Source organism: Oxyura jamaicensis, chromosome 4 (assembly GCF_011077185.1).
Source record: "Oxyura jamaicensis isolate SHBP4307 breed ruddy duck chromosome 4, BPBGC_Ojam_1.0, whole genome shotgun sequence".
Classification (NCBI taxonomy): Eukaryota; Metazoa; Chordata; class Aves; order Anseriformes; family Anatidae; genus Oxyura; species Oxyura jamaicensis.
This window is the reverse complement of record NC_048896.1, coordinates 49,552,781-49,577,314: the sequence shown is the minus strand read 5'-3', so window position 1 is coordinate 49,577,314 and position 24,534 is coordinate 49,552,781. Positions and strand designations below refer to the sequence as shown.

General features: G+C 38.9%; 2 protein-coding genes and 1 long non-coding RNA gene across 3 annotated transcripts in view; 2 read left to right on the top strand and 1 right to left on the bottom strand.

Annotated features, from left to right (window-relative positions):
- The first annotated feature begins 1,136 nt into the window (after positions 1-1,136).
- Positions 1,137-21,617, top strand: LOC118165723. The gene is made up of 3 exons (XR_004750191.1): positions 1,137-1,147; positions 19,478-19,491; positions 21,465-21,617. It is a non-coding gene; the product is annotated as an uncharacterized LOC118165723 (long non-coding RNA).
- GASK1B (golgi associated kinase 1B) lies at positions 7,342-22,635 on the bottom strand. The gene is made up of 4 exons (XM_035323960.1): positions 21,611-22,635; positions 14,557-14,771; positions 10,042-10,268; positions 7,342-9,326 (listed from the first exon to the last, which is right to left on the bottom strand). The coding sequence occupies exons 1-4, from the start codon at positions 22,605-22,607 to the stop codon at positions 9,119-9,121; spliced, it is 1,647 nt and encodes a 548-aa protein (XP_035179851.1). The 5' UTR covers positions 22,608-22,635; the 3' UTR covers positions 7,342-9,118.
- Positions 22,636-22,783: 148 nt separating this feature from the next.
- Positions 22,784-24,534, top strand: part of TMEM144 (transmembrane protein 144) — a 19,471-nt gene continuing 17,720 nt past the window's right edge. Inside the window, exon 1 of the mRNA XM_035323961.1 lies at positions 22,784-22,842. Within this exon, the coding sequence (XP_035179852.1) occupies positions 22,829-22,842 (14 nt within the window). The 5' untranslated portion in view covers positions 22,784-22,828. The remainder of the gene's footprint in view (positions 22,843-24,534) is intronic.

Genomic DNA, 24,534 nt, shown 5'->3' with positions numbered 1-24,534 from the left:
ACTATAAGCACTGCCTGATGGGGTATAAATCCTGTGAATCAGCACAGGCCCTAGCTGAGTTCTTGAGCACAGTGATCCCAGCATCTGGATGGAAAGAGCCTCATACCTCAGTTAGAAAGCAGCTTGAGAAAGCAGCCACTCAAATTGCTGGCAGTGCACTGAGTCTGGAGGAGCCACCAAGCCCGAGGAGCATCTTCTCTTCAGAAGGCCAAAAAAAGGCACTTGAGCAGAGCTATAACATCCCTAAAACCTTCCCAAATCTGATTGATAAGAAAATACCATACTGCAGTTTCTCTTTCATAGGCATTTTTCACTCAACAGGCATGCTTTACTTCTTCCCTTTTATGCCACGAAGTCTGCTCAACCAACAGCCCTACAGTGGCAGTCTCCTAGTTAAAAGTGCAATAGAAACTGAGTCACTGCAAAAGGAACCCTCCACAGAAGGCACGAGCTGGCTGAGGCCCTCTGCGATGGTGATCAGGCAAGGTGGAGCCAGCAGCAATTTGTGGATTAGCTGCATGATGACAGGTCTCACATTCTCTCACACCAGACTCTTCAAACAATCAGGTTTCTGGGATTTCTCATCACAGTCTATCTCCCTCCTGTGCCCTCCTCTCAAAAACTCAACTATGCCTTAATGATACACTAAAATAAATTAGGAGATTCTCTCCAGGCATTTGTGTATCCAAGCTGCAATTGCAGATCTGGATAGTAGCAGGGATATGTGCTATAACAATAATATTGTATGGAAGAAGAAGGTCTAGTAAGATAAAAATAGGTTACTTTTGTATTTGAAAGCTAAAAGGTAATTGGTACAAATGTTTCACATCACTGGAGATCACCAAAAGAAAAAAACAGATGTGTGTTTACCAGCTTTAAAAAATACTTACAGCTTGTAAGGTTCATGTGCAAAACAAAAACTGCAGGTGTAGTCTTGAGAGTTTTTCATTTAAGTGGCTCAGTTCCAGAGGGAGGAGAGGTTAAACCTATTACACGGAAAGAATCAGCATGAGTTAGGAATATCCTGTGTATAGAAACTTAGAGAGCTGTCTGAGTTCAATAGCATTCATGTAACAGGCCAGTGAGAGCTGTGGGGGTAGAACTGTCCATGTGATGATGAGAAGAGGTAACAGAATAAGTACATGGAGTTGGGGGGAGAGCTGGTACTGCCATGTGGGACAGAGTATCCTACATATAATAAAACGCCTTAGATGCTTTCCTCACATGGTGAAATTCTTAAGGCTACATCTTATATTTAGCAGGACAAATCCTTTTATTCTCCTTCAGCATCATGCTTCTATAAGGCAGTTCCAGCTTCTGTTTGGGTATCACCACCTCCCCATGTTTACTGCAACTATGCCACAGCTGCCTTCAGAGCATGCTTTGGGCAGTTCTCATTTTAACTTTTTGACTGCCTATTCCTTTTTATTTTATATTTTATATTTTCAGAAGTTCTGAGGCAGGAAAAATTAGGTGACCAGAAAAGAGCCTATCTTAGGTATGTGATATATACACATCTATCTGAAAATTAAGAATATGGCCTGCTGTTGTTTCGGAATTCCCAGGGCAGAGCAGCTCACAGGGCTGCCAGCTTTTGCCATCTGTCAGGCATAGTTCTCACACTTCATAAGGCTGACTTTCACACTGGTGCTATTTTCCTTAACAGTTAATAAATTCCGTCCAAATCTCAAAGTGTTTCACATAGTTAGCTGAAGAATACCTCTGATAAGGCATGCTTGTGTAGCTTAACAGACCTCCAAGGAATGAATGCTATGCCAGCTTTTCCATTGAAGGAAATACAGATAATGTTCCTGAACGGTGAATGCTGAGACCATGTGATTAAATAAGTGAACGTACTGCAGAAGGCTAAAAAGGAAATAAGTACTGGAACTGAACTAGTTTTTAGAGAATGTCAGCCACCTATTTCAAGTTGTATTTCAGTTAAATAATTGGATTAGTATACGTAGTGTTAAATACAGATGGTACATCACAGTGGGGAAAAAAAAAAAAAAAAAAAAAAAAAAAAAAAAAGGTTTCTGCATTTTTTGTGCATTTCATTGCTTCCAGGAGAACAAAATCCATGGAACTGCTTTTGGAAAACCATCATTAGGCACTAGAAGATTGCCATCTGTTTTCTTTCTTTTCTTCCAAGGAAGACAAAACAGACTCACCACACCCAAGCATTTCAATCCTTGCAAATAAAGATAATTTTGTATATTATTATACATAAGAAAAAGGCCTGAGTAGCCTACAAGGTTCATCTCTGTTTGAATCACCTTCAAATATAAGAATACATGGGATTCCCTTTTGGGTCACACCCATGGGTCACTTAGCCCAGTAGTACACCTTAGACTGGGGCAAATTGAGTTGAGCACATGAGCCTGGGGCAATATCTGTGGTCCCTTTCCCAGTATCCAGAACTGTTGTATTAGGAATGTTGGAGGATGCAAGCTTGCCTGCTCCTTATAAAGTACATGTATAGATTTGCTGTCCTTGAATTTGTCTAATCCCCTTTGACTTTCCTGATACTGTCTCCACGGTCTCTTGTGGCAGCAAGCTCCAGAATCTGAGTACCTGCTGTGTAAAGAACTTTCTTGTATCTGTTTAAAAGGGATACTGGTTTCACTGGGTGCTCCACACCTTTGGTATTGCAGGATTTGCTGAATGACACTTTCTGCACTCACCCCATCGATCATTTTCATGATTTTGTAAACCTGAATTACCAGCATCTCCAGCCTTCTCTTTCCCAAACTGAAGAAATTCATCCCTCTCCTTACAAGACAGCCATTTCAGCCCTCTGATCATTTCACTTGCTCTTCCCTCAACTGACTTTAGCTTCTGGAGATGTCTAGACCAGGCTGCACACACAACCCAAGAGGTGGTCTCTCCAAGGTTTTCAATAGCAGCTAAGTGAAGTTTTTACATTAATCTATACCAAAGCTCATCTCCCAAGTTTGACCCACACAGTTTCATGAGGTTCTTGCAGAGTTCTTCACAATTTCTCATTCTTCATATACCACGGAAAATTAATATCTTTAATAATGTCATTTTTAAATATAGTTCATGTATTTCATGACAGACCAAAAGAAGATACTGCTGCACTGCTTATTTTATTTTAATTATTGACCTCAAATATTTGTATTTGTATTTGTGTTTGGCTAGGGTAGGGCTTCCCACAGAGATACAAGTGGAATAGGCTGATAGTCTTCAGGAAAATCTTGTTGATCCTGCTTGGAGCTCACAGATGTTTGTTTAGACAATTTCCATGCCAAGTTCTCTACCTGTGCTATATCTCAGACAACTCTTCATCTTACTTGTTTGTCACTCTCCTTAGGTCTCCTTTTGACCTTAGGTTTCAGTGTTCCTGCCTCTGAGAATATGGATTGACCTAACTGACCTAAACTGTTTTATCTGGAAATGGGACAACTCAGCAAAATTGTAATGGATTTACACAAACGTATCTGAGATTATTAGCCTGAAGTTTGCAGTAATGTGCACAAATAAACAAAGTTTTCATAAAACAAATTAAATTACTTTTTACAGGAAAGAATGTTTAAAAATGTTTCAACATCTTTGTGTTTCTCATTAGTCTCTCTTGGATCATGAAAAAATGTAAACTTCAGAGACTAGAAGTTCTGAGGCTACTTTAACTCTGTGTGAGTCTCCATGCCACATAGATTTCAGTGCCCTTCTGCTACTCCTGTACTTGCTCGATGTCCGTTATAAAGTTTACTAGTCATTGATGAATACTTCTGGCATCATAAATGGTCATGGCCTTTTCTGCTCAACGTCTGTGTAAGTTGACATTGTCACCATGGGTAAAGAATACAGTAATACTGCTGATGCAGAGATCAGAGGCTCCACAGCCACAGAGAAACAGCTTAGTTAGTTACAAGTCTCGTGAGTAAACAGAAAATATTTCCACAGGAAGAGCTTCATCATATTTTTTGGATAGTTTCTCTGAAGATGCAATTTCAAGGCCATAGTTCTTTTTAAAAAGTATCTAATAATCCACATGGTACTTTAATATGTATTACAATTTTGTTACTTCAGCTTAGAGAACTGATCTGAAACCTGATGAAGACACTATTTTATTTTGTGTATTCCTAGACGTCATATGACAAAAGCAGCAGAGTCAAGCAATCCATTACTTGTGATAATGCCTTTACTGTTACTATAAAAGGACAAACAAGCTGATTTTTAAAATGCACAAGTTTCAAACAGAAACTCAGTATGTAATGTAAAAGCCATTAAAACCCCTCAGATTTTCTATCACTCTGTTATCTGGCAGTTTAATACAGATACAAACATTGCTCTTTTTCAGTACAATTGTAAGTAGAAAACTTTTTATATTATAAAGATGCATTAGCAAGGGAAGAGTTAATGCTTTGAGAACAAATGTTGCATCCATAGTAAAGTTTTGTTTAAACTTCAACTTGAGTATACCCAAAATTGAATTTATGTTCACAAACAATAAAATTCTACATGTAAACAATAAATTGCATAAACAATTCACTCTGTATGACCCAAACTGAGCACTTTGTAGGGAAAATAATAATAATAATAATAATTTTTAAAAAATGAAGTATATTATATACACATATAAAGATGCTCATATTTGCATACACACACATGCAGGAAAGCGTCCCCAGAATTGCTACCGGAAGCTTGTCCTTTAAATGTACCCTAAATATGCATTTCCATTTTTAAAACCATGGAATTTACTTTTCTTTAATACAGTGCATTATAGAATATAATATATATATATATATAATATAAATATATAGATATAAAAAAGAGGGAAGTTGCTCTCACAGTGCTCCACAAAAGTTTTCATGTCCTCAGCTTCTGAAACGTTTAGGATTATTAACTTGCTGGCAAGCTCCTGAGGAATTTCAAGGCATCTGTGCCTGTGCTACTTATTTTAAGCTCTGTCTTCCAATGTTATGAAATCAGCAAACCCTCTTGACTTTCTTAGTAATTCCATTTTATGTGGTTCTGGCTTTCAGGCAGATTCAAGAATGACATAATCTTCTTTTCCCACCCACAGATTTTGGACTGTACTGTTAGTTACACCCTTCCGAGTAATGTGCAACATGAATCTTTCTGATCCCATATGCCCATAAATGGAAGGCAGCCCAGCAACGATGACTAAAACCCAGTTTCTTGGCTTTCTGTTGATCACCACCATAGGTAGCGCAAGGCCTCTTCATTTTTTTTTTCCTGTCTGTTAATATTATTTAGGTTTCTGTGCCGGAATGTCAGTCCAACATCATGCTGTTTTAGAAGGAAATGGACTAATTTTTCAATACACTTTACTCCTGTTACTGAGGGGTGAGCAGGTATCTGGTATCTTGAATAGTAGTGAATAAATAAGCTATACAAAGTTCTTCTACTGTACTTTTTACCAGAGCATTTATGTAAATGCACTCAAAAAGTAGAGAATTCTCCACTTGAGTAAAAAAAAAAAAAAAAAAAAAAAAAAAAAGAACTTGGCTAGTATGTACTCATAAGCACTATAGCAATCATACTTTGTATTATTAGCAGTACTGGATTCAAGTACCAAGCTATGTAGCAACAGGATAAACATCATAAAGAAAAGGCACTTTCTGAAGTTCATTATCAACATTATTGAATTCAAAACATTTTGCAGTCCAGTCCCAATGCCAGTCTCAGCAAGCCTCTCCTGACTTCCTGAAGACAACGAGAGTGTTTGTAGGAGTAGGAAATACAACATTTTTATACAGCAGAGACAGCAAGGCTTCCAACTATGCATACCATAATGCTAAGGCATGATCATAAGGTGAGAGCAGGATGCAGCATGCACAGAATGCCTTGTCCTAGACCCGAAGCCAGAGTTTCGGAGAAAGAAGTACTCCTTGGCCCTTGGAAAGGGGAATGTGTGCAGCACTGACACAGCTCAGCTTGCCCTGGCCATTCGCCCTGGGCTCATGGGTGCCTACAGAAGTTCTGAGAAGACATTATATGCCTCTCTGGTCCATATAGGATAGAGGGTGAGACACCTGTCCATCCCCTTGTACCTTCCACAATCTAGACATCATACTGCCCTGTAGATCAGCTCTAATTACAACTTGGTCTCTATGCCTCTGCCACAAAAAAAAACAAACAAAAAAAAAAATCTGGTAAAAAACACCATTCATTTCCAAAGGCAATTCATCTACTGCATTCACCTCCACAAGATCTTGTCTTCACAACTGTTTTTTCATAACTTGGTCATACTCCTAAGGACAGTACCATAATTACTTGGGCCTCTTAAGCTCAAGACTACCAAAAAACTTTGCTCTAAGCATAGCTTCAGGGCAATTACTCACTCTGTCACAATTACACTGTTGCTTTAAGAACTGGCATTTACTTCCAGTCAAATAAAAAAAGTTCATATCATACTCAAGGAACATTAGTCCATGTCTAGAAGAAATAGAGAAGAATATATAACCTGGAAAGATAAAAAACACTTGACTTCTTTCTATTCTTGGGTAATGTGTCAACTCTGAAAAAAAAAAAAAAATGGTTATTATGAGTCAATGACTTTGCATCAGGATCACGGAATCATAGAATGGTTTGGGTTGGAAGGGACCTTAAGGATCATCTAATTCCAACCGCCCTGCCATGGGCAGAGACACCTCCCACCAGACCAGGTCACTCAAAGCCCCATCCAACCTGGCCTTGAACACCTCCAGGGATGGGGCATCCACAGCTTCTCTGGGCAACCTGTTCCTGTGCCTCACCACCCCCACAGTAAATAATTTCTTCTTAATATTTAATCTAAGTCTACCCTCATTGAGTTTAAAGCCCATGTCCTGTCACTACACTCCCTGTCAACGTGGTAAAACCCCTTGCCCTGTCACTACAGTCCCTGACCAAGACTCCTTCCCCAGCTTTCCTCTAGGCTCCCTTTAGGTACTGGAAAGCCGCTATAAGGTCTCCCTGAAGTCTTCTCTTCTCCAGTTTGAACAACCCCAATTCTCTCCGCCTGTCTTCATGGTGCTCCTGCCCTCTGAATATGTAGTCTTAGAGGCAAAAGAATAGAAGCTAGAAGACAAAGTACTCATGGAACATTTTTCATGATCAGGTACACTGCTGTATCTTCCCTTGTTCCTCTTCTAAGTTCAGTGCAGGTGAAAGTCATGATTTTCACTCCCAGCAGTGTGTGATAATCCAATTGAACATGTATATAGCAGGAAGAAAACTGTGAGATAGGCTAGAAAATGGGACAAATTGATTGTAACGGTCACCAAAGACTGAAATTTATGATAAATGTAACAGGAATTCCATGTGAAATTGATTTAGAGAATTATTTCTTTCTCAAGGCTCAGGTCAAAATGCAAGCTACAGTAACATCTTTATTTCTGTGATAGAAATTACCGGGCTAATTTGTTACAACATTTTAAGCAAGGGATAATATGAAAACCCTATACAATTTTACTCTGGTGCAATCAAAAAGTCCAAGGCACTCTAAAAGATGGCCTCTCAAGGTAATTGGTAAATTCTAGGAAGTTTTTACAAATGGATCTGCCCTTTACCGACAAAATAAAATAAAAGATTATTTAGGTGGCCAAGCTCTTAATGAGATCTATTTCTTCTAGTATTGCAATTATTGCTAATAGCTCTTTTGATACTAAGAATGAAAATCTGTTTTAGCTGCAGTGGAATTGTAGTTATTTAAGACATTAAATTCACCCACCACATTAACATGAATATTAAACATTTTAGTTTCTCATAATGACAAACAATAATATTACACAAGCACTCTCAATAATATTTTTAAATGTTACACACCCTATGTTTCTTTTACTGTACATGAAGACAAGAGAAGCTATGAAACCACTCAACTTCTGCCACCATCTCATGGCAAAAAGGTAATAGATATTCCTTTAGAAAGACAATAAGAACCTTTTTAAACAGACAGGTAGAAAGCATATGTGAGGACAGCCTATATCAGTTGATATTTTACTTTTGGAACAGAGTATTTGCTGGAACAGATTGAGGCTAAGAATCTAAAGTGCTTGTCCAAGCTTCTCTAACAACCTTACCTGTATGAAAACTTGGGGCAAGTTATCAGCTGGAATCATCACCCCACAATGGTCAATCTTAATAGAAAACGTGAGCCTGAATTGCTGGCGAGAGCTGAGCAAGCAGCACAAACAACATTTTCTGTTCTGATTTTAACAATGCTCACATCATTATTGCATCTGTCTTTCATTAGTATTCTAAAATATCATGTCAAGAACATTGCAAAAACAAAATGTGTATACTTACTTTAGCAACATATTTGCACAATGCTAAAGCTAAATAGCTAAAAATGAAATGGTAGTACTAAAAGATGATTCTGTGAGTAACACCCAGTTAATCAACAGGCAGAAATGTCAGACGATCCATCCACACATCAAACCAATCCATTCTGAAAATAATACGTTGTAACAAATGACTCATGACAAAGTATACTCCATACTGTACAGGGAAAAACTGCATTTGTCAAATTAATTATTATTGTTAAAGCCATGCTCTCCTTACTCTGAATCTAAATTTTCTTCACGTCCAATAGAAATATACCTGCATTTAAAGGAGTTGAATTTAGTCCTTAGATTTCAAAAGATCAAAATAATTTGGAAATGTTGGAATTTTAGTGTTCTTAGTCAAAAAGATAAATTTCTGTACTAGGTATGTTTCAGTATGTAGATGTGATGGCAGTTTTCATCAATGTGTTAAGTGCCTAAAATCTCTGTTCCCATTTAAATTTGCAATAAAACTTCTACTGACTTGAATGATGAGAGTTAGAATAATCCAGACTAATGTACTGAAAATACTGTTGCTAATTCTCAAATATATTAACAGAAGGAGTGTTCATGGTGCATGCACATTACTACATCATTTATTGTACTATTCGAATTTTTTCATTTCATTTCACTGGTGACATAGAACCGCACCGTGTTGAGCTGCAGCTGACATTTAAATGATTCTTTTAAACCATGTAAGACTTCTTATTTAAAAATAAACTCAAAAGTTTGGAAAAATAAAAATTAAATAAGCCTATGAAGTAAGTCAATTTTACTGTCAGTTTTTGCCTCACACAAATTTTTTTAGACTGTCCCTCAGAAGCTCATTCATTCATGGGCAATACTTTGGCTCCATGTGCATTTATATAAGTAAGAAGAATTTTGGACCTCCTTTCTATTACATCAATAAGCTTTTCAATTCCTTTCCTGCCTCCTTGGCTCTCCCAGTATACTTTGTCAAGGAACAAAGACTGAAGCAACTTCTCCCGTAAACGCTGGCTCCTCAGCACTGAAACTGCAGATTCAGGGAATCTGGAAAAGCACAAAGAAAATCATCAGTTTTGCCATCACTCTGAATTGCAATAATCATGTTGTGGTTTAGCAATTGATCTTATGAATATAGACTGCGACTCAGGAGAGGAAGTCCATGCATGACTAATCATATGCATGTTAATTGTATCTTTTACACAAGTAGAATTACTCATACATTTTTAGACATCCTGTAATTCACAAAATGCTTCATGGGCTGATGATATTTATTACAGTAACTTAGCATGCCTTGCTTTTTGATTATAATATGGTAACTCAGAGCAGTGCAAATTGCTTACAGAAGAGGTTTCCACAGAAACAAGTTTACATTAGTGGAGTTCAGACTTCCCTGTGTTACATCAGTTGTGCCTTTATAGGTAAGGCATGAATCTGTTCTGTAAGGCCCTGGCAACTTGCAGATGCTACAGGTAATAAGCTGCAAGTGTGTTTAGGGTAAACATAACTAAGCTTCACTGACAAATGCGATCTCCCCAGGGACCCAGAAGAAGAAACCTGGAGTTAATGTAACACTGACACAGTAATAGTATCTGTCACGCAGCTTAGGGAGCAGGACAAATCTCTTCCACCCCAAGTACCCAGGAACCCTCTGTGAGCAGTGCTTTATTCCTACTAAATGCTAAGGAGAGATTTTCCTTCCAACTGCAAAACCAGGAAGAAATTATCCATCTTTTTACAAAATCAATAACTTAAAACTTACTCATTGATTCCTTGCAGTATTTTGAAGTCAAGATTGTCCTCGCTTCTGTCAAAGAAACCATTATTGTCTATAAAGGCCAAATGCTTTCGGTCATGCCTTCTCTGCACTATGTGTGTCAGGTCGACAGCATCCTGATCACTGCATTTCAGCGTCAGCCCTTGCTGCACGCAGGAATCTTCCTTCAGAGGTTTGAATCCGCAGCAGTTTCTGTCTAGCCGGTTATAGATCTAAAACCAAGCACAGCAGTGCGCCGACTGAAAACAGCTTCAAAGGATTTGGGGCACAGTGCCACTGTCAGACTTCGCTCACTAACCCAGCTGGCAGGAAAACAAGCTCAGAACAAGCATAATTAAAGGGAGCAGTGAAATGGCATTAAAGACCTTGTCCCCAGGTTTCATATACTGTTAGAAGCAATTTGCCAGGCTACATATTGTATCCATTTGATGGCCATGATTTGTTATGTCAGTAGACATTCCTTGAAAATAATGGAACAATAGGACTTTGTAATGAGATGGGGAATACAATTCAAGTTTTTACCAAAATGCTGTAGCTTTTTTTTTTAATTTTCTCTGTGAGCACAATAGAAAAAGCACAGCCTGACATACACAGAGGGCCCCTATTTTGTAGACTTTATCAGACTTATACATGCAAAAAAAGAATTATTGAAAAGATGAGCAAGAGGCACATTAAGTCAGTCACCAGAAGATACCAAATGCAGGAATGAGGAGTGCATTTCTAAGCACAGAGAAGCCTCCCTGAGCTGCCCCGTGGTGCATACTTCAATGACATCATGGCCCATGCTATTGTTTCACACACGAATGCTTGCTTATTCATCACACAGCACTTAGCTGGGAGGAATACATCTGGTCTAACTTTAGCGGTGTAAATGCTAAGCATCTCTCCTGACCTAGTCATTTCTGTTTCTTACGTAAACAATGACAAGTACTAGGCACCCCCAGTGCAAAGGATGCCATTTTAGGATAACTGTCTTGCATGGGAAGGATAAATCACTCTTTACAGGTACCTCTACCCTCTGGTGTGTAGATGAGAATAAATGCCCAGCATTGCCGGGGCCCTGAGCGCACAGATAGGCCTTAATTGGCCTAATCAGCCTCACTTGGGACCTCTACACACACACTCACCCTCTCTCTGCCCAGTGGCCCAGGAGCCCTATATAAGTTCAGGCTCAGGCCACCAGTTCTCCTCTGGGCCTTGGTGTGGGAGCACCTGCTCCTCATCCTGTTACCTGGTGCTCCTGGATGGCTGCTTGGTGGCCTTGGAGCTGGATTGCCACCTTGTCTCTGCCTGATGCTCACTGAGCTACCAGAGGGACCCAATGTCATTCCTGCTGGGCTGCCCCTTGTGCCACAGGACAAGTGATGCTGTGTGGATGTCCTGTCCTGGCTTTCCCTGGGGAGTAGCCCTGCTCTTGCTCACAGGTATTTACAGAGCACAAGACAGGTAATATGTCTCTGAGGCTTAATGAGTAGCTAATCAATGTCTTTTTTTTTTTTCCTCTCCTTGTTCACTGTGTACTGCTAACTCTTAAAACTGCTCTAAGCATAAAAATAATAATGTTCACGTAAACATGAAACCTTCTAAAGTTAGTCTTATTTTTTGACACTCCAGTGAAATGAAGTGTTGTGACTTCTCATAATTTAGAGCTATGTTTAAAGTTAGAAATGCCTCCTATTTTTTTCATCAGATGAAAGGCTGAGTTGTTTGTGTTCTCTTATGTAGCACTATTGCTACTGGTCTTGCTGGCAGTATTTATTTTCAGCTGAGAAAATCCTGAGGAAAGGAATGGATTTCTCTCTCTTCCTTGCTGAGCAGCATTCAGTATCTTCAAGTGCAAGAGCCCCTGTTGTTTGCAGTGTTGTAGCTCATTTCTCATTCAATTTGTTCTAAGTTTTGCCAAAAAGTGAAGTAGAGATTTACAGACTCCTTTGATGCATAGCCCTAATTTGTCTTCACCACACCTCATTACATGCATTAAATAGATGAGGAGATCATGTTCTTGCAGACAGCCTCTTCATAATGCCTTCTGTTAGTGTTAAGGCAGAACACTGGGATACTCTGGAGCAGATGTTGCAACCTTAACAGTTTAACACTGATTTCTGTCATATATTTATGTATGAGTGCTTCAAAACTCCATTATTATTAAAAACAACAACAACAACAAAAAGCTTCTACTTTTAATGTCCTTACTTTACCTGAGTTCTTGGAGAAGGCAAGTAAAGGTCAAATACAAGCATTTTTCATCTTGCTCCTATGTTTTATATTATTTGAATATAGAAGTTAGGAATCTCTTTAAGGCACCAAAGCCATTCTGATGGAACCATGTTTAACAGGGAATACTTTTCATCAGTATTCTTTCTGAAAAAATCATGGAACACTTTTTATAATGTTCTGTAGTTTACCATACTAGACTTTGCACTGTTAAAATATTTTTTATTGATGTTAAGCAGAGTTTCTGCTCTGATTAATTTCAGACTATTATAATTGATGTCCTCTTGAATATCATGAATGCTTTCTTGTTATCTTGATGTTTTTGCTCCTCAAAATCTAAGCTGTTAGGTTATCTCTGCACCACAGTCACTGTAAGCACATCACACGTGTATTTTAATGATTCTTTAAACTCATTAGCTTTTTCTGCATCATTGATTCTGATTCAATCTTAAATGCACAAGAGGAGAAAATTCACCTGCAGTAGTGTATTCACATGGCTTTTTTGGTGGAACTGCACATCCAGGTAGGTTCCATGGAGGCTCTCATTACCTTGCTGATGCAGGTAGCTTTTTAACAGGATATTGCAATTGAGACCTCCTGGAGCAAACTCCTAAGAATTTTGATTTTTTGATTTTTATTTTTTTTTGTACATATGTCTGCACAAAACCATACATAAGGTGTAAGAAGGCTTTGGCTTTTTCCAGTCTAGAGGTATGCAGATCAATATGGAAATAACTAGGGACAAGAAAACCTCTTGGTGCATAAAGCCACATGTCCTTTACCATAACTGAAGACTGAAATCATTGAAAAGCTTGAAGCTTTCCACTAAAAAACAATTACCTTGTGATATAAAGCAGCCAAAGTTAGAAGGGTTCAAGAGATCATCGGGTCCAACACTAATATTTATGATAACAGTACAAACGTTTGTACTCACCAGCAGAATTTGCAAGATAATTAGTCTATTAAACAAAGTTGCTTATTTGATATATAAAACTAGTAGAATCCTGACTTCTGTTAGGGCAACACACCATAGGTTGGCATTTTAAACTCGGAAACCCTTCTTAGCATTTTTCATGTTAGAGTCCTCATGTTCTGGTGCTGGTAGACTGAAGTTAAGTTTGAGAGAACACAAGTAAAATTTTAACCTTAAAACTGTAAGACCTGCTTTCACTCACTTTCTGGTATGTACCATCTTCTTTGGTAGGCAACTGGAAGTATAAACTGATACGAGATACAAATGAGGGCAATTTGTTTATTTTATGTATGGTTCTATCCTATTGTATCTTATTTTAACTGACCTCTCTGGGTAATAAGAACATTATGAAGTTTAAAAACTTGCCTTAGAGAACTTAAAAAAAAAAAAAAAATCATGTGAATTCTCAAACTGTTCAGAAACAAAACAATGGCATGGAGACATTAAAACAGATGCATTCTGTACTATTTCTATATGGGTATTACTATGTTTAGTACCAGAATAATCCACATATGATCTTATACCATTTTCAAAGGGCTACTTGCTCATAGCGGAACTGAATATGGAATCATTAGACAAGTGACAGTATATTTCTAGAGAAGAATTTCATGCTCTATGTTTAACAAGTCTGCAGAAATGCAAATTTCAGGAAGAAAATGAAGTATCCATTCATCCCATAACAGAACTGAGAGAGGCAGGGATAGACTATCCATAAAGCAAGGCATGATTTCTATATTTCAACAAATGCAACTCTAAAAAGCTGAATTATATGCAACTCGGATGCAGTGCACAGAACTAGTACTTGCTGTAGTTTTAAATACAGATAGCATTATATAAACCAGTAAGTGCTGCAGGAGGCTTAGCCACTCTGACCTGTCTGGCAGGCAGGGGTGATTGGAAACAGTGCTGTATCTCAGGAAAGTATAAAATTAGCTGCCGTCCATATGCAGGTAGTCCAGTATTAATATCCTACTGTATAATTATTTTAACTGTGGTTGTGTGGTGTCATAATACCACAAGGCAAAGCCCTAGCATGGTATTATTTAAACAGATAATATTGATGTGCAAAACCTAATTGAAGAACAGCAGTTTGGTTGTTCATCAGTTACTGCTTTACTCCTTCCTCATTAAATCTAAACACTAAGTCACTGGTAAATTTTTTAAAAGGCAGAAAATTTACCATTACAACTACTGTCTTGATTCATTTTTCAGTTGACTAAAACCAAGCAGCTGAACCCTGTCTTACTTTTCTAAAAGTCCCATGTGCTCATGTGACTTTTGAGGCAGATAGTTGTGTTCTATAAATGTTTTACCTGCAGAAGAAAATCAAAGAGTGCCATCTTGGACCATTCATGATGGTGGATTTCAGTACAGCCCCACTCAACTTTGGGAACTTTACCATTCTGCCAGCATTTCTGCTTCAGTAGTTGCTGGTATCTCCCCCAGGTTAATCTCACTGAAGAATGGGTATTGTTATCTGTTGGACTCAGTGAGGAATCCCAGAGAATAACAGGACAGGCTTGACCGGCTGAAAAAGGAAAAACAAATAATTGCTATACTGGAATACTGTCAGACTTGCTTGATCTTTCTTTAGACATTGCCTAAGCATCAATAATTATAGCATTTTACAGATGTGGCAGGAAAAAAAAAATGCCACAGACAAATAACTTGACATCCTTTGGTTAATGTGGTTTTATTCCACATCTAAAACCAGCCACCACAGGAATGGATGAAGAACAGACATTGTAAGTGCCTTCAGTGTACAGACAGCTTTTTCTCTTTGAAGCAGATTAACATAAGTCATATATTAAACCAAACTATTACAAAGTTTGTAGGTAGATTTAGAGCTTACAATGCTGTTGCGAAGCAATGCTGCAGGTTTCCTCACTGCAGTGAATTGAAGATGATTCACAAGAGCTGAAAATTTCTCTCAAAGGGTATTTTCCTGTGTAATGGGCATAAAAAGATTACAAATCCTATACTCAAAGCGGATTTATACTGTTTTATTTTGGTATTGTATGCCTATAACGTATGATTCACAGCCCTGAAATGATGTATGAGAATACTGTAGAATGTGAACTTAGCATGAATAAACACCTTGACAAGTTTGTTTGTTTTTATTACACAACTATAACAATTTTTTTGTACAACAATGACTATGGCCACATTCTTTATTTTTCTGCGTACAGAATATACCACTTCTCCCGAAACTGCTAAGTCCAGTGTCTTAGCTTTGGTGAATTCAAGTGTTTGCAGTATTTAGTGGGAAGTAGCCTCTGCAAAGAACTTAAAATAAGCTAAAATACATTTCACTCAATGTCAAATAACAGGCATGTGTATCCTCTTTAGGAAAGTGGATCTTTCTATTTCATTGCTGATTCAATGCTTCTGTTGCTGCCTGAAGCAGTCAAGGATCCAGGACTGACTGTGGTTTGTACACACTTTAAAACAAAGAAAATATTTATATCTTTGGGTGTAGACAGAAGGCCAGGATACAATGTCTTGGTATGGAAAGGAGGAACTATTTAACTGCAAAGCTGTTAGCTAATAAATAACAGGTGTTGGAACATGTGCAAAGCTTTAGAATTTATTTATATTTGTCTTGAATGTCAATAAACCTAAACACTACACTTGTACAATTCATGGGATAGTTACATGCAGCCCATAGAGAGACAAACTGTTTTCCATATGCACTTGGACCCAAAGATGCATCTGAAAAGAAGCTCTCAATCTTGCATGAAAGCAATGAGCTTCATGGCAGCTTCTCCAGAGGCAACCTGGACAGATGTCTGTACAGAGAAAACTGGCATCTGTGACAAATAGGAAGTTTTTTTTTAAAAAAAAAAAAAAGAGCCAATGCACATGTTCCATCTGTAAGCAGCACGAATTGCTGATGGATCTCCACTGAGCTGTATCAAAAACCACTTTCTTCAAAACCACTTTCTTCAAAGGATGCTGACTGATCTGAAACAGGTAAGAAATTGTTTGCCCAGAATTAATAGTAAATTGTAGGTGAAGACCTACTTTTTTGTTGCCAAAAAAAAAAAAAAGGCATGATTAAGACCCTTTATGCGGTCAAGCTCAAATGTGTTCAGTTTCATTAGGAAAAGTAGAGAAAAGCAAAATCTTTTCAAACACCAGAATGTACTTGATGATCTTCTCCCTGACACATGTGCATACAAGGTATTCCTCAAACTAAACCAAGATGCAGCTCTCCACCTCTAACTCTCTTCCTTGTTGCCTGATGCTTCCTTATGAACCCAGAAGGTGTCCTTTTATTAGGAACATCAATCTCTTTCACTATGATCAGTACTTCCTTCATCAGCAGTGGGCACCACCCTCTTTTCTCTAAGGGGGAAATAAAAAAGTGTTGAGCACGCCTGAAAAATCAGACTTCTCTACTGAGGTGCCTGAATAAGCATTTAGGAACTTAAATTCAGAAACCCTGGCCGTTTCCCGATCTCTCTCACTCTAGCTCCATCACTGACATTGTAGATGACTTTAGCCAAGTCAGGTCAACTATTAGCTAAGCTACTCTTCAAAGTCAGTTGGAGAAAGCATATACAAGCAATAGGAACTGCCACCAAAAAGCAAAGGACAGTGTCTTTCAGGACCAAATCTGATCTTTTATTTTCCTATTTCTGACAGCAGCTTATGTAACTACTCGCAAATTTTTTCCACAAGCCAAACACATGAACTGTCTTCTAACAAAACAAACATCTCCTGTCTATCCAAAAGGGACATGATAAACAATAGTAATATAAATACTTGAAAAATATGAATAATATCTTGCCAGTTTCCATTAAGACATAAAAACAATTTTAAAAGACCAAGGCTAAATGCAGGAAATGTTTGCATTTCAGAGGAAATGGGAGCAGAAAAGATGAGCCAAAATAAAATCTTTCAACTCTGTAATATAAATTGCATTATAGGAATATGAAACAGCAGCTTCAGTAAAGAGCAGTGACTCAATTTTTTGATACTGGCAGGAAAAACATGAAGATGCTGAATTAAAGCAGATAAGGGGGTTGACTAATAGCTGCATGAATTGGCATGACCTCAGCGAGGTAGGGAGAGTTGTTCTGCTTCAGACCTCCCAAGCGTGGGGCTGAAGTTAATAGAGCAATGGAAAGCAAGGCCTGACCAGGAGCTCCCAGTCTGACACAGCCAGAACTGGAGGGGTCCAGCACACGTCAGAATACATCCAATTGTTCTGGGAGGGCCTCTTTCCTCAGCAGTTTTATGTGGTAACACCAAAAGTTACTGCTGTGGGAGCTGCAGCTCCCACACCCAAGGATGCCACTGCTGCCTGTTACTGAAGGACCTAGGGTCTGAAATAACTTCTGATAAACCCACCATGAGAGAAGGAAATACTGTGAGGGAGCCACTGAAGCTTGGCCAAAGCAGATTGACTTTATTTTCTTTTCATCTGCCATTTTAGAGCCATTTAACTACTCAGCTACCTAAAGATGAAAAGATCTGCAAATTGCATGGGAAAGTCTTTCAAAACCTGTATTGGAATCAGCTTCCTCGTAATTCATATGGATTTTTCAGCATCAAAATATTTCTTAAAAATTCTTCAGCCCTTAGGATCCATCATGTCAGGGAATCCTGAGCTGACTGAGCTAACACAAGGGAAACATCAGGTTGCTGAGACTAGACTGCCCCAAGGTGCTCAAACTGCTTCATTCACAGTTAGGTAATGTACCCCTGCTTGGCTTCTTCTGTATCACCATCATCTTAGATATCCAGACACCACATCACTTTAAAAGTGGCGTACATGCTTTTTAAACATATTTACATAGATACTTTTGCAAATGTTATCATACCATCTTGTGTGCTAACTTATATCCACAGCATTTTTTCCAACTTTGAAAGAAATACTTTCAAACATTCCCAGGAGAGCTCCGATAAAGAAAGCAGGTCTTTCATGAGGTGCTTAAAAGCCCTTTCTCAAGCTCATCATTGTTTGCAGTGATGCAGTACAGTTTAGCATTGCCACACTTGAAAGGAAGAGTTTAGTTGCCCATGTAGTATCAGGAAGGGATAATTTAACGTAAAAAGCTGAGGGGGACTGACACAGAGTGTTATTTGAACTTGAGAGTTTACTTTAGATTAAGTTCTGAGAGCAAATGTGAAGGACAGAAGTAGGAAGTATGCAGACGTTAGGTCATTTATTTTTTCTTCCCTCTGCACCTTATTTGCAATGCTTCTGTCCTGTGTGCGTATGGATGTCCAAATTAAGGAGTGCATGAAATCAGTTGATCTCTAGCCTACGGACTGCACTACTGCTTATACACAGCCCTCTCTACCCAACAAAATACTGGGAATATACCCACTGGTACTTCTCTGAGAGGTGCAACATTATGGTGTAAGTTGTTTAGGTTGGTAGAACACCAGGACAGACAAACTGAAGCACTTTAGAATATTCTGAATGCATAAGGCAATACCAGTTTTATTATTATTCCCTATTTTGCCCTAACATTAATGATTCATATTACCCTTACCTGCTTTTGCACAACTCATGGTGGGATGCCAGGACAGGCTGATAGTGCAGGGTATAACAGGAAAATCTATGGCTCCATTTATCACATGGAAGCCAATAAAGCAAAACGACAAGGGTACCCCGTGGAACTGTCTATCACGTGTCATTCATCTGTTTGCGCTAAACTAACCATGAAGGGTTGTTACTCAAAGGAAGAGCTTCTTGTACATTTCAGGAACAAAAAGCTCTGGGCAAACAGTTGGCTCAATCCTCACCTAAGAAGCCCCACTGGACTGAGTATGCCTGTGCTTGCGCCCCTCGGCACAGGATCAAACATACTTTGCCCAATTTACCATACACGCAAGAGCCATCCTCTGCTTTCTCCACAACAGATGGAGCTTTATGATAATTTTTTGTTGCTTTACAGGCTAATCCTTCTTGGTTTATAGGTGTTTTGGAGCTCACAGCATGTCCATGCCTTGTAGTTAGCAATAGGAGTAATGAATATCTGCTTGTGTGCACCCAGAATTGTGCTCTCTGCCTGTAAGACTGAACTTGCAAGGGCTTTGCTCACCTGTACTCCCCAGGCTATTTACATTAGATCAATTAACTGCAAAAAACATGAGGGAAAGAGTTATCGTGCCTGATTTTTCCATCCATGATGGAAAAAATAATATAGACCATTAAAACATTCAGTTAACACTGAAGAAGGTTTATAATTAACTAGGAAAGAGAAGGGCGGTAGCCAGAGAAATTGCATACAGTATTTCGCTAGGCTTTTAAAGAAAACACATCAGTGAGGGAATTGTGGGAATAAAGGAAGCAAAACCTCTATAGGGATTTACTAAGTGGTTCTTTGAAACTGCTCTGACAAATGAATGTCAGTTTTGAGAAGCTCATTTTTTAAGATTTTAATGCTACATCAAACATGTCCTGTTACATCACATCACAACTGAGGCAAGCTAAAGGGAGGTGTCGTGGGGAGAGAGATGTCAGCCCAGAAGCTGTGTACATTTGTAGACACACACAATCTCTCCTCCTGCACTGCTCTCTTTCCCATATGAATAACCCTGATTATCAGAAGCTGCCCTGCAAAAACCTTTGGAAAGCCTACCTAATCTTAACCTAAATGCATGCAAGAAAGTTACAGAAATAAGCTCACTAAGTGTTCATATTGCTCTTAAGAATATGCTTTTGTTCATTTTCTCAGCACAAAGATGTTTTCAAGATTATGCTAAATACAAGCATGCAAATAGTAATGGGCTCAAGTAGCTACTAGGCATCTGAGCTCCAGCATATTTTGAGGCTAAAGAAATGGAGAGAGACAAGGTACAGCAACTGTTCCAAATCCTCTGTTCAGCCTTTAGCTGGAAAAAATGAAGTGGGACCAAAATAATGTTATTTCTCTTCTCATCACCTAGCAACACTCTTCTTGCCATCGGAACATAGCCAGTTATGTGGAAAAGAAAATTAAAATGAGCAGAATGACTCTCTCTGTCCCAGACAGCCCAAAACATGCTGCAAGGTGACAGACACCGGGCGACACAATGTACAATTAGCCTAATGGGCGCTCACAGGGGCTTGCGGTCTGTCAGCCCTGCAGCCACGCCGGGCACAATTCCTCCAACCAAACTACCTTAACTCCCCGTGACAGCTCTAGAGCAATAAATCTCCTGCCTAAAAATAACCTAGGCATAATGTATCTTCCATGCTCTGCAAGTATGAATAATATTCAGAAGCCACCAAACTGTTATTCCTAGAGATTCATTCACACAGTTGCACAGGCTGCCAAAGGGAAGATTTACAAAGTAGGAACAAATCAGAGATCGCTAGGTCCTCTTCCTGCTGTCAGATTTTAGAAAGTCATTCCTGAATTACTTGTTCTTTGTTTCTTTTTTTTTTTTTTTTTTTGACAAATGGATTGATACAAAAATATTTCCTGTAAGCTAATTTCAGCAGCAAGAAATGAACAGCAAAAACAAATAGCTGGCCACTTCAGCAGTGATTCATTAAAATGCAACCTAGTCCTTTAGGGTTGTGATTTGCAACTGTACAAAGATAGCAGTTAGGCTGAAGACGTTTAACAAGATGGCTATGTTAGAAGTAAACTTCTAACTGACATTACGTCTGAAATCTATCTTTATTTTCACTATAGGATAGAAAGCCAAAATTTGCACTGAGAACTGTTTAAACCAATCATGTAAGAGGCATATTGCGTTATTTCATCTATATATTTCTCTGCCTGCATAATATATAATGAAGGTATGTGTAATGAGCCTCAAAATATCAAGCTGGATTCACTGAGATGTAGTAATATTTTTTGAATTATCAGGGGAGAGGGAAGATTTTTTTTTTTTTTAATTGACAGTTTCCAGAGTTAGTAGTACCATTAAGCTTCTTCAGGAAGTCCCCTACCTCTCCAAGTAGGTTATCTGACAAAATACAAAACACTTTTCCTGTACCATCTGTTTGAGAGATTAATTCTTGTGCTCATTTTCAATAATATCTTATTGAAGTCAAATCTGAGATGAGAAAACAAAACAAAACAAGACCAAAAAAAAAAAAAATGTTCATCGAATCACCAAGTAATCTTACCGAATTTCTTTCACCTCTTTAGTCAGTCTGTACAATGCCATGTGATCTACAGATGGCTCCCTCTCTTTTTTTGCATTCCATAGTCTAATGGACACTGAATTGTTACAGCAACTCAATTATTGTATTTATTTTAAATTTCAGGGTACAGCATTTACTACCCTGCAACAACTGGATTAGTTCTCAGACTAGCAGGAGTTAAAGGCTGCTGCTGTCCTGAGGTTAACGTGGGAAGGGGAAGGAAACCTCAGCACCCCATCTGGAAGCTGAAAATCATAGGACTGTGTTACCTTGGAAGAACTCCGATTTCCTGCTTACAGAAGGTAAGCTCCTGTTTAGCCCCAAGATCCTATCCAAATGAAAGGCAAACACTTCACTCATGTCAAGAGGTCTTTTGATGATGCCACAGTGCCCTCGATTACAAGCAGCTTCTGTGGTGCTGGGACCCTTCTCAAACACCACCAGGACTGCTTTCTGAGAGGGTACTTCTTGGATGCTCTCTATTGGAGAATCTGCCAGCATACGCATGCTTAGGATATCTTCTTTGCTCAGCCAAGAGGGAGAGCTCTCGCTGTAAATCCTGATATTGCTCTCCTCAGCCTGACGTTGTGCCTTTAGACCTCCAGAAATCCCCCCAGGCCTCTGGTGACCTCGCTTCGCGATTGCCATTTCTTTCTGCCTGTGTTCATCCAGGTGGTCCTTTCCTGCCTCTGGAGCTATTGCTGCTCCCTTTGCGCCCATGGCACGTGTGGCTCTCCCCGGCTGCTGGACAAAGGTCTCTTCCTGGCCAGTGAAAGCAGCTTTTGGAAAGTGCTGCCCATAGGACAAAGGGATTGCATGTTTCTTCCTGCGCTTTGGCTTCACCGTGCCTCTGATGTTGGCAGGCTTGCTGCGCTTGGACCGCAGGGTGATATAAACTACGTTGGGTGGCACTGAGGTCCCATTGCCACCAAGCTGGGGTTCCTGGAAGCTGGGTGGTGACAGGGTGCCATCCAGTGGGATGCCCAGAAAAGGAGTTTGAGCTGCATCTTGGAGACTTCTGGAACTGATTTTTTGGTGTCCTCCTTTGTGCTGGGGTAAAACATGACCCACTTGACTGACAAGGAACCCCAGGTAGATCACACAAGCAGTGCCCACCAGCAGATTCCTCCTTGTTCTCGGTCGCCTGCAAGTCCACAGCCTCAGCACCCGTGGGGAGCAGAGGCAGTAAATAAACAAGTTTTTGATTTTACCTGGCTGATCAAAGAAGGTCATTTCTCTAGCGAATCCACATGATGAAAACAGCATAAAGTCTTCCGTACATTCCAGCCAGGATGATGATGATGCATGATTTCCCTTCCCCGATTTCTATTTCTCCTTTTCCAAATAGCTTCCAGCATGGATGATGGACAGAGGCTACTGATATGCCTGGGAATGTGTTCAGTGCTAAGGATCCAGACACTCCACCTCTACAAGCCGTTAAATTCTTATCAGCCACCACGGGGCAAGTGATTGGCTTCAGAGAATGAATGGAGCCAGCTACGTAAGCAAAGTTTACTGACTTGTAGCCTAAAATATCTGAAGTTCTCCTTTGCAAACTGCAAAAAAGAAAAGAGTTGAGCTGACAGTAGCATTTCATTTCATTACTCATGCACAGTGTCTGTGGTTCTATATTTTAAGAGACAAGTTCTAGGTGAGACAGTATATATAAATCCAGAAACACGCCTGAATACATCTTTCATTTTCGGATTACAATACAAATTAAACACCAAAATCATGAAATACAGGCTCATTTTGCAATCTCAGCTAGATGTATTCCAGCATTAGAAGAAAAGCTTTTCAAACCCAGATCATTATCATCTTTTTCTTATGAGACAAGAGTCTTTACTAAAACTCATGTTATGGAAATGCTGTAAGTTATACAATATCAGCCACAAATAACTATAGCAGTTAGATATGCACATATTCTCTAATACAAAAATAAAGTAGCAGTGCCACATGTCCAGAGTTTAATAGTAATATAGTTCACATAATTCATAAGCCCACATTAAAGATGAAAGATGGTTAATTCTTTACACTCTCATGAAGCCATAAAATAGGATCTAGATATAGTTTTTCAAATAGAATGACAGTGGCTTATAGATCCTTTCAAGGAAACAAAGATAAAGTGCACACTGTATACTGCTATAAAATGTAAAATTTAAAATCTCTTACCTATTCAGCTTGACTCATCCTCTTTTCTGGTAAACTCCTTAGGTTAATAAAAATAACTTAGTAAAACTGACGTTCTCAAAGTATGCTAGCACATATTTCATTTTTAAATATGGTCCACATGTAGGTATTTCATTACAAGCTAAATACTCTTTGGAGCCTAACTGTACTGAGAGGTTGTTTGCATGTGAACTGCTATAAACTTACATGAACCTCACGTTAAAAAAAAAAAAAAAAAAAAAAAAGAACTTCTATTTTAAATTCTGTAATGAAAAGTCCTGTGAAGTATGTGCCTTCCAAAAGTGCATTCCATCCATTTCTAACTCCTGAGGGCCCTCTAGTGCACTGCAGGCAGATAGACGTACTGAAGAAATTCCTGCTTTCCACAGTTTTCCCTTTTTAAAAAGAGGGCCTTCTGAATTTTAGATCATTTGAGAATTGTATGTTCTTGTAAGGAGAAATGAAAAACAGGCAGTGGTTTTAAAATGCTGTTAACATGCTATTAAACAGGAGCATGTTTTCTATTTGTGCTTTCCAAAATGAGGCACAGCAATCACTAGGCACATGGAAAAGTCAAGGCAGTAAGATGTTAACAGCTTGTGAAAAGTTAAGCAGTGAGACAATGGCGCAGCTATGACTTCTGACTCCTTGCCTGGTCCAAGTACAAAATAATAAAATCTCTGTTTACTGCAATTTAAACTAAAAGAGACATTCCCTGCTCCATTATTAATACTCTAAGGGGAACAGATTGTTTAAGGAAATGGTTTCTGTTTCAGATGGGTCTAATTTGAATTTATAAAAGTTTGTGAGTGGATTTTTTTCACTGACCTCCCTTTTCTTTACTTTTTGTCTAAATATGTACTACCAAGTTAAGACTTCACGACCCCTAGCCATTACTAGGAAAAGAGCTTTTTCCAAGTCTGAGCTCTTGGAGGAACGGAGATCATAAGAAATCTCTCTGGCTTTTAAGCTCTTCTCTCAATTTTTAGTTCAAATTCAACTGCAGGGATGTATCCCTTCCCCC

Bases quoted from the DNA above. Each gene is read 5' to 3' on its own strand.
- GASK1B (XM_035323960.1), bottom strand. From the start codon at position 22,607: ATGCTGTTTTCATCATGTGGATTCGCTAGAGAAATGACCTTCTTTGAT. The intron at 14,772-21,610 runs GTAACACAGTCC...TTCCTTTTTCAG, and splicing joins GAAATCGGAGTTCTTCCAAG to CCGGTCAAGCCTGTCCTGTT. The intron at 9,327-10,041 runs GTAAGTTTTAAG...GTGCTTTTCCAG, and splicing joins ATACTGCAAGGAATCAATGA to ATTCCCTGAATCTGCAGTTT.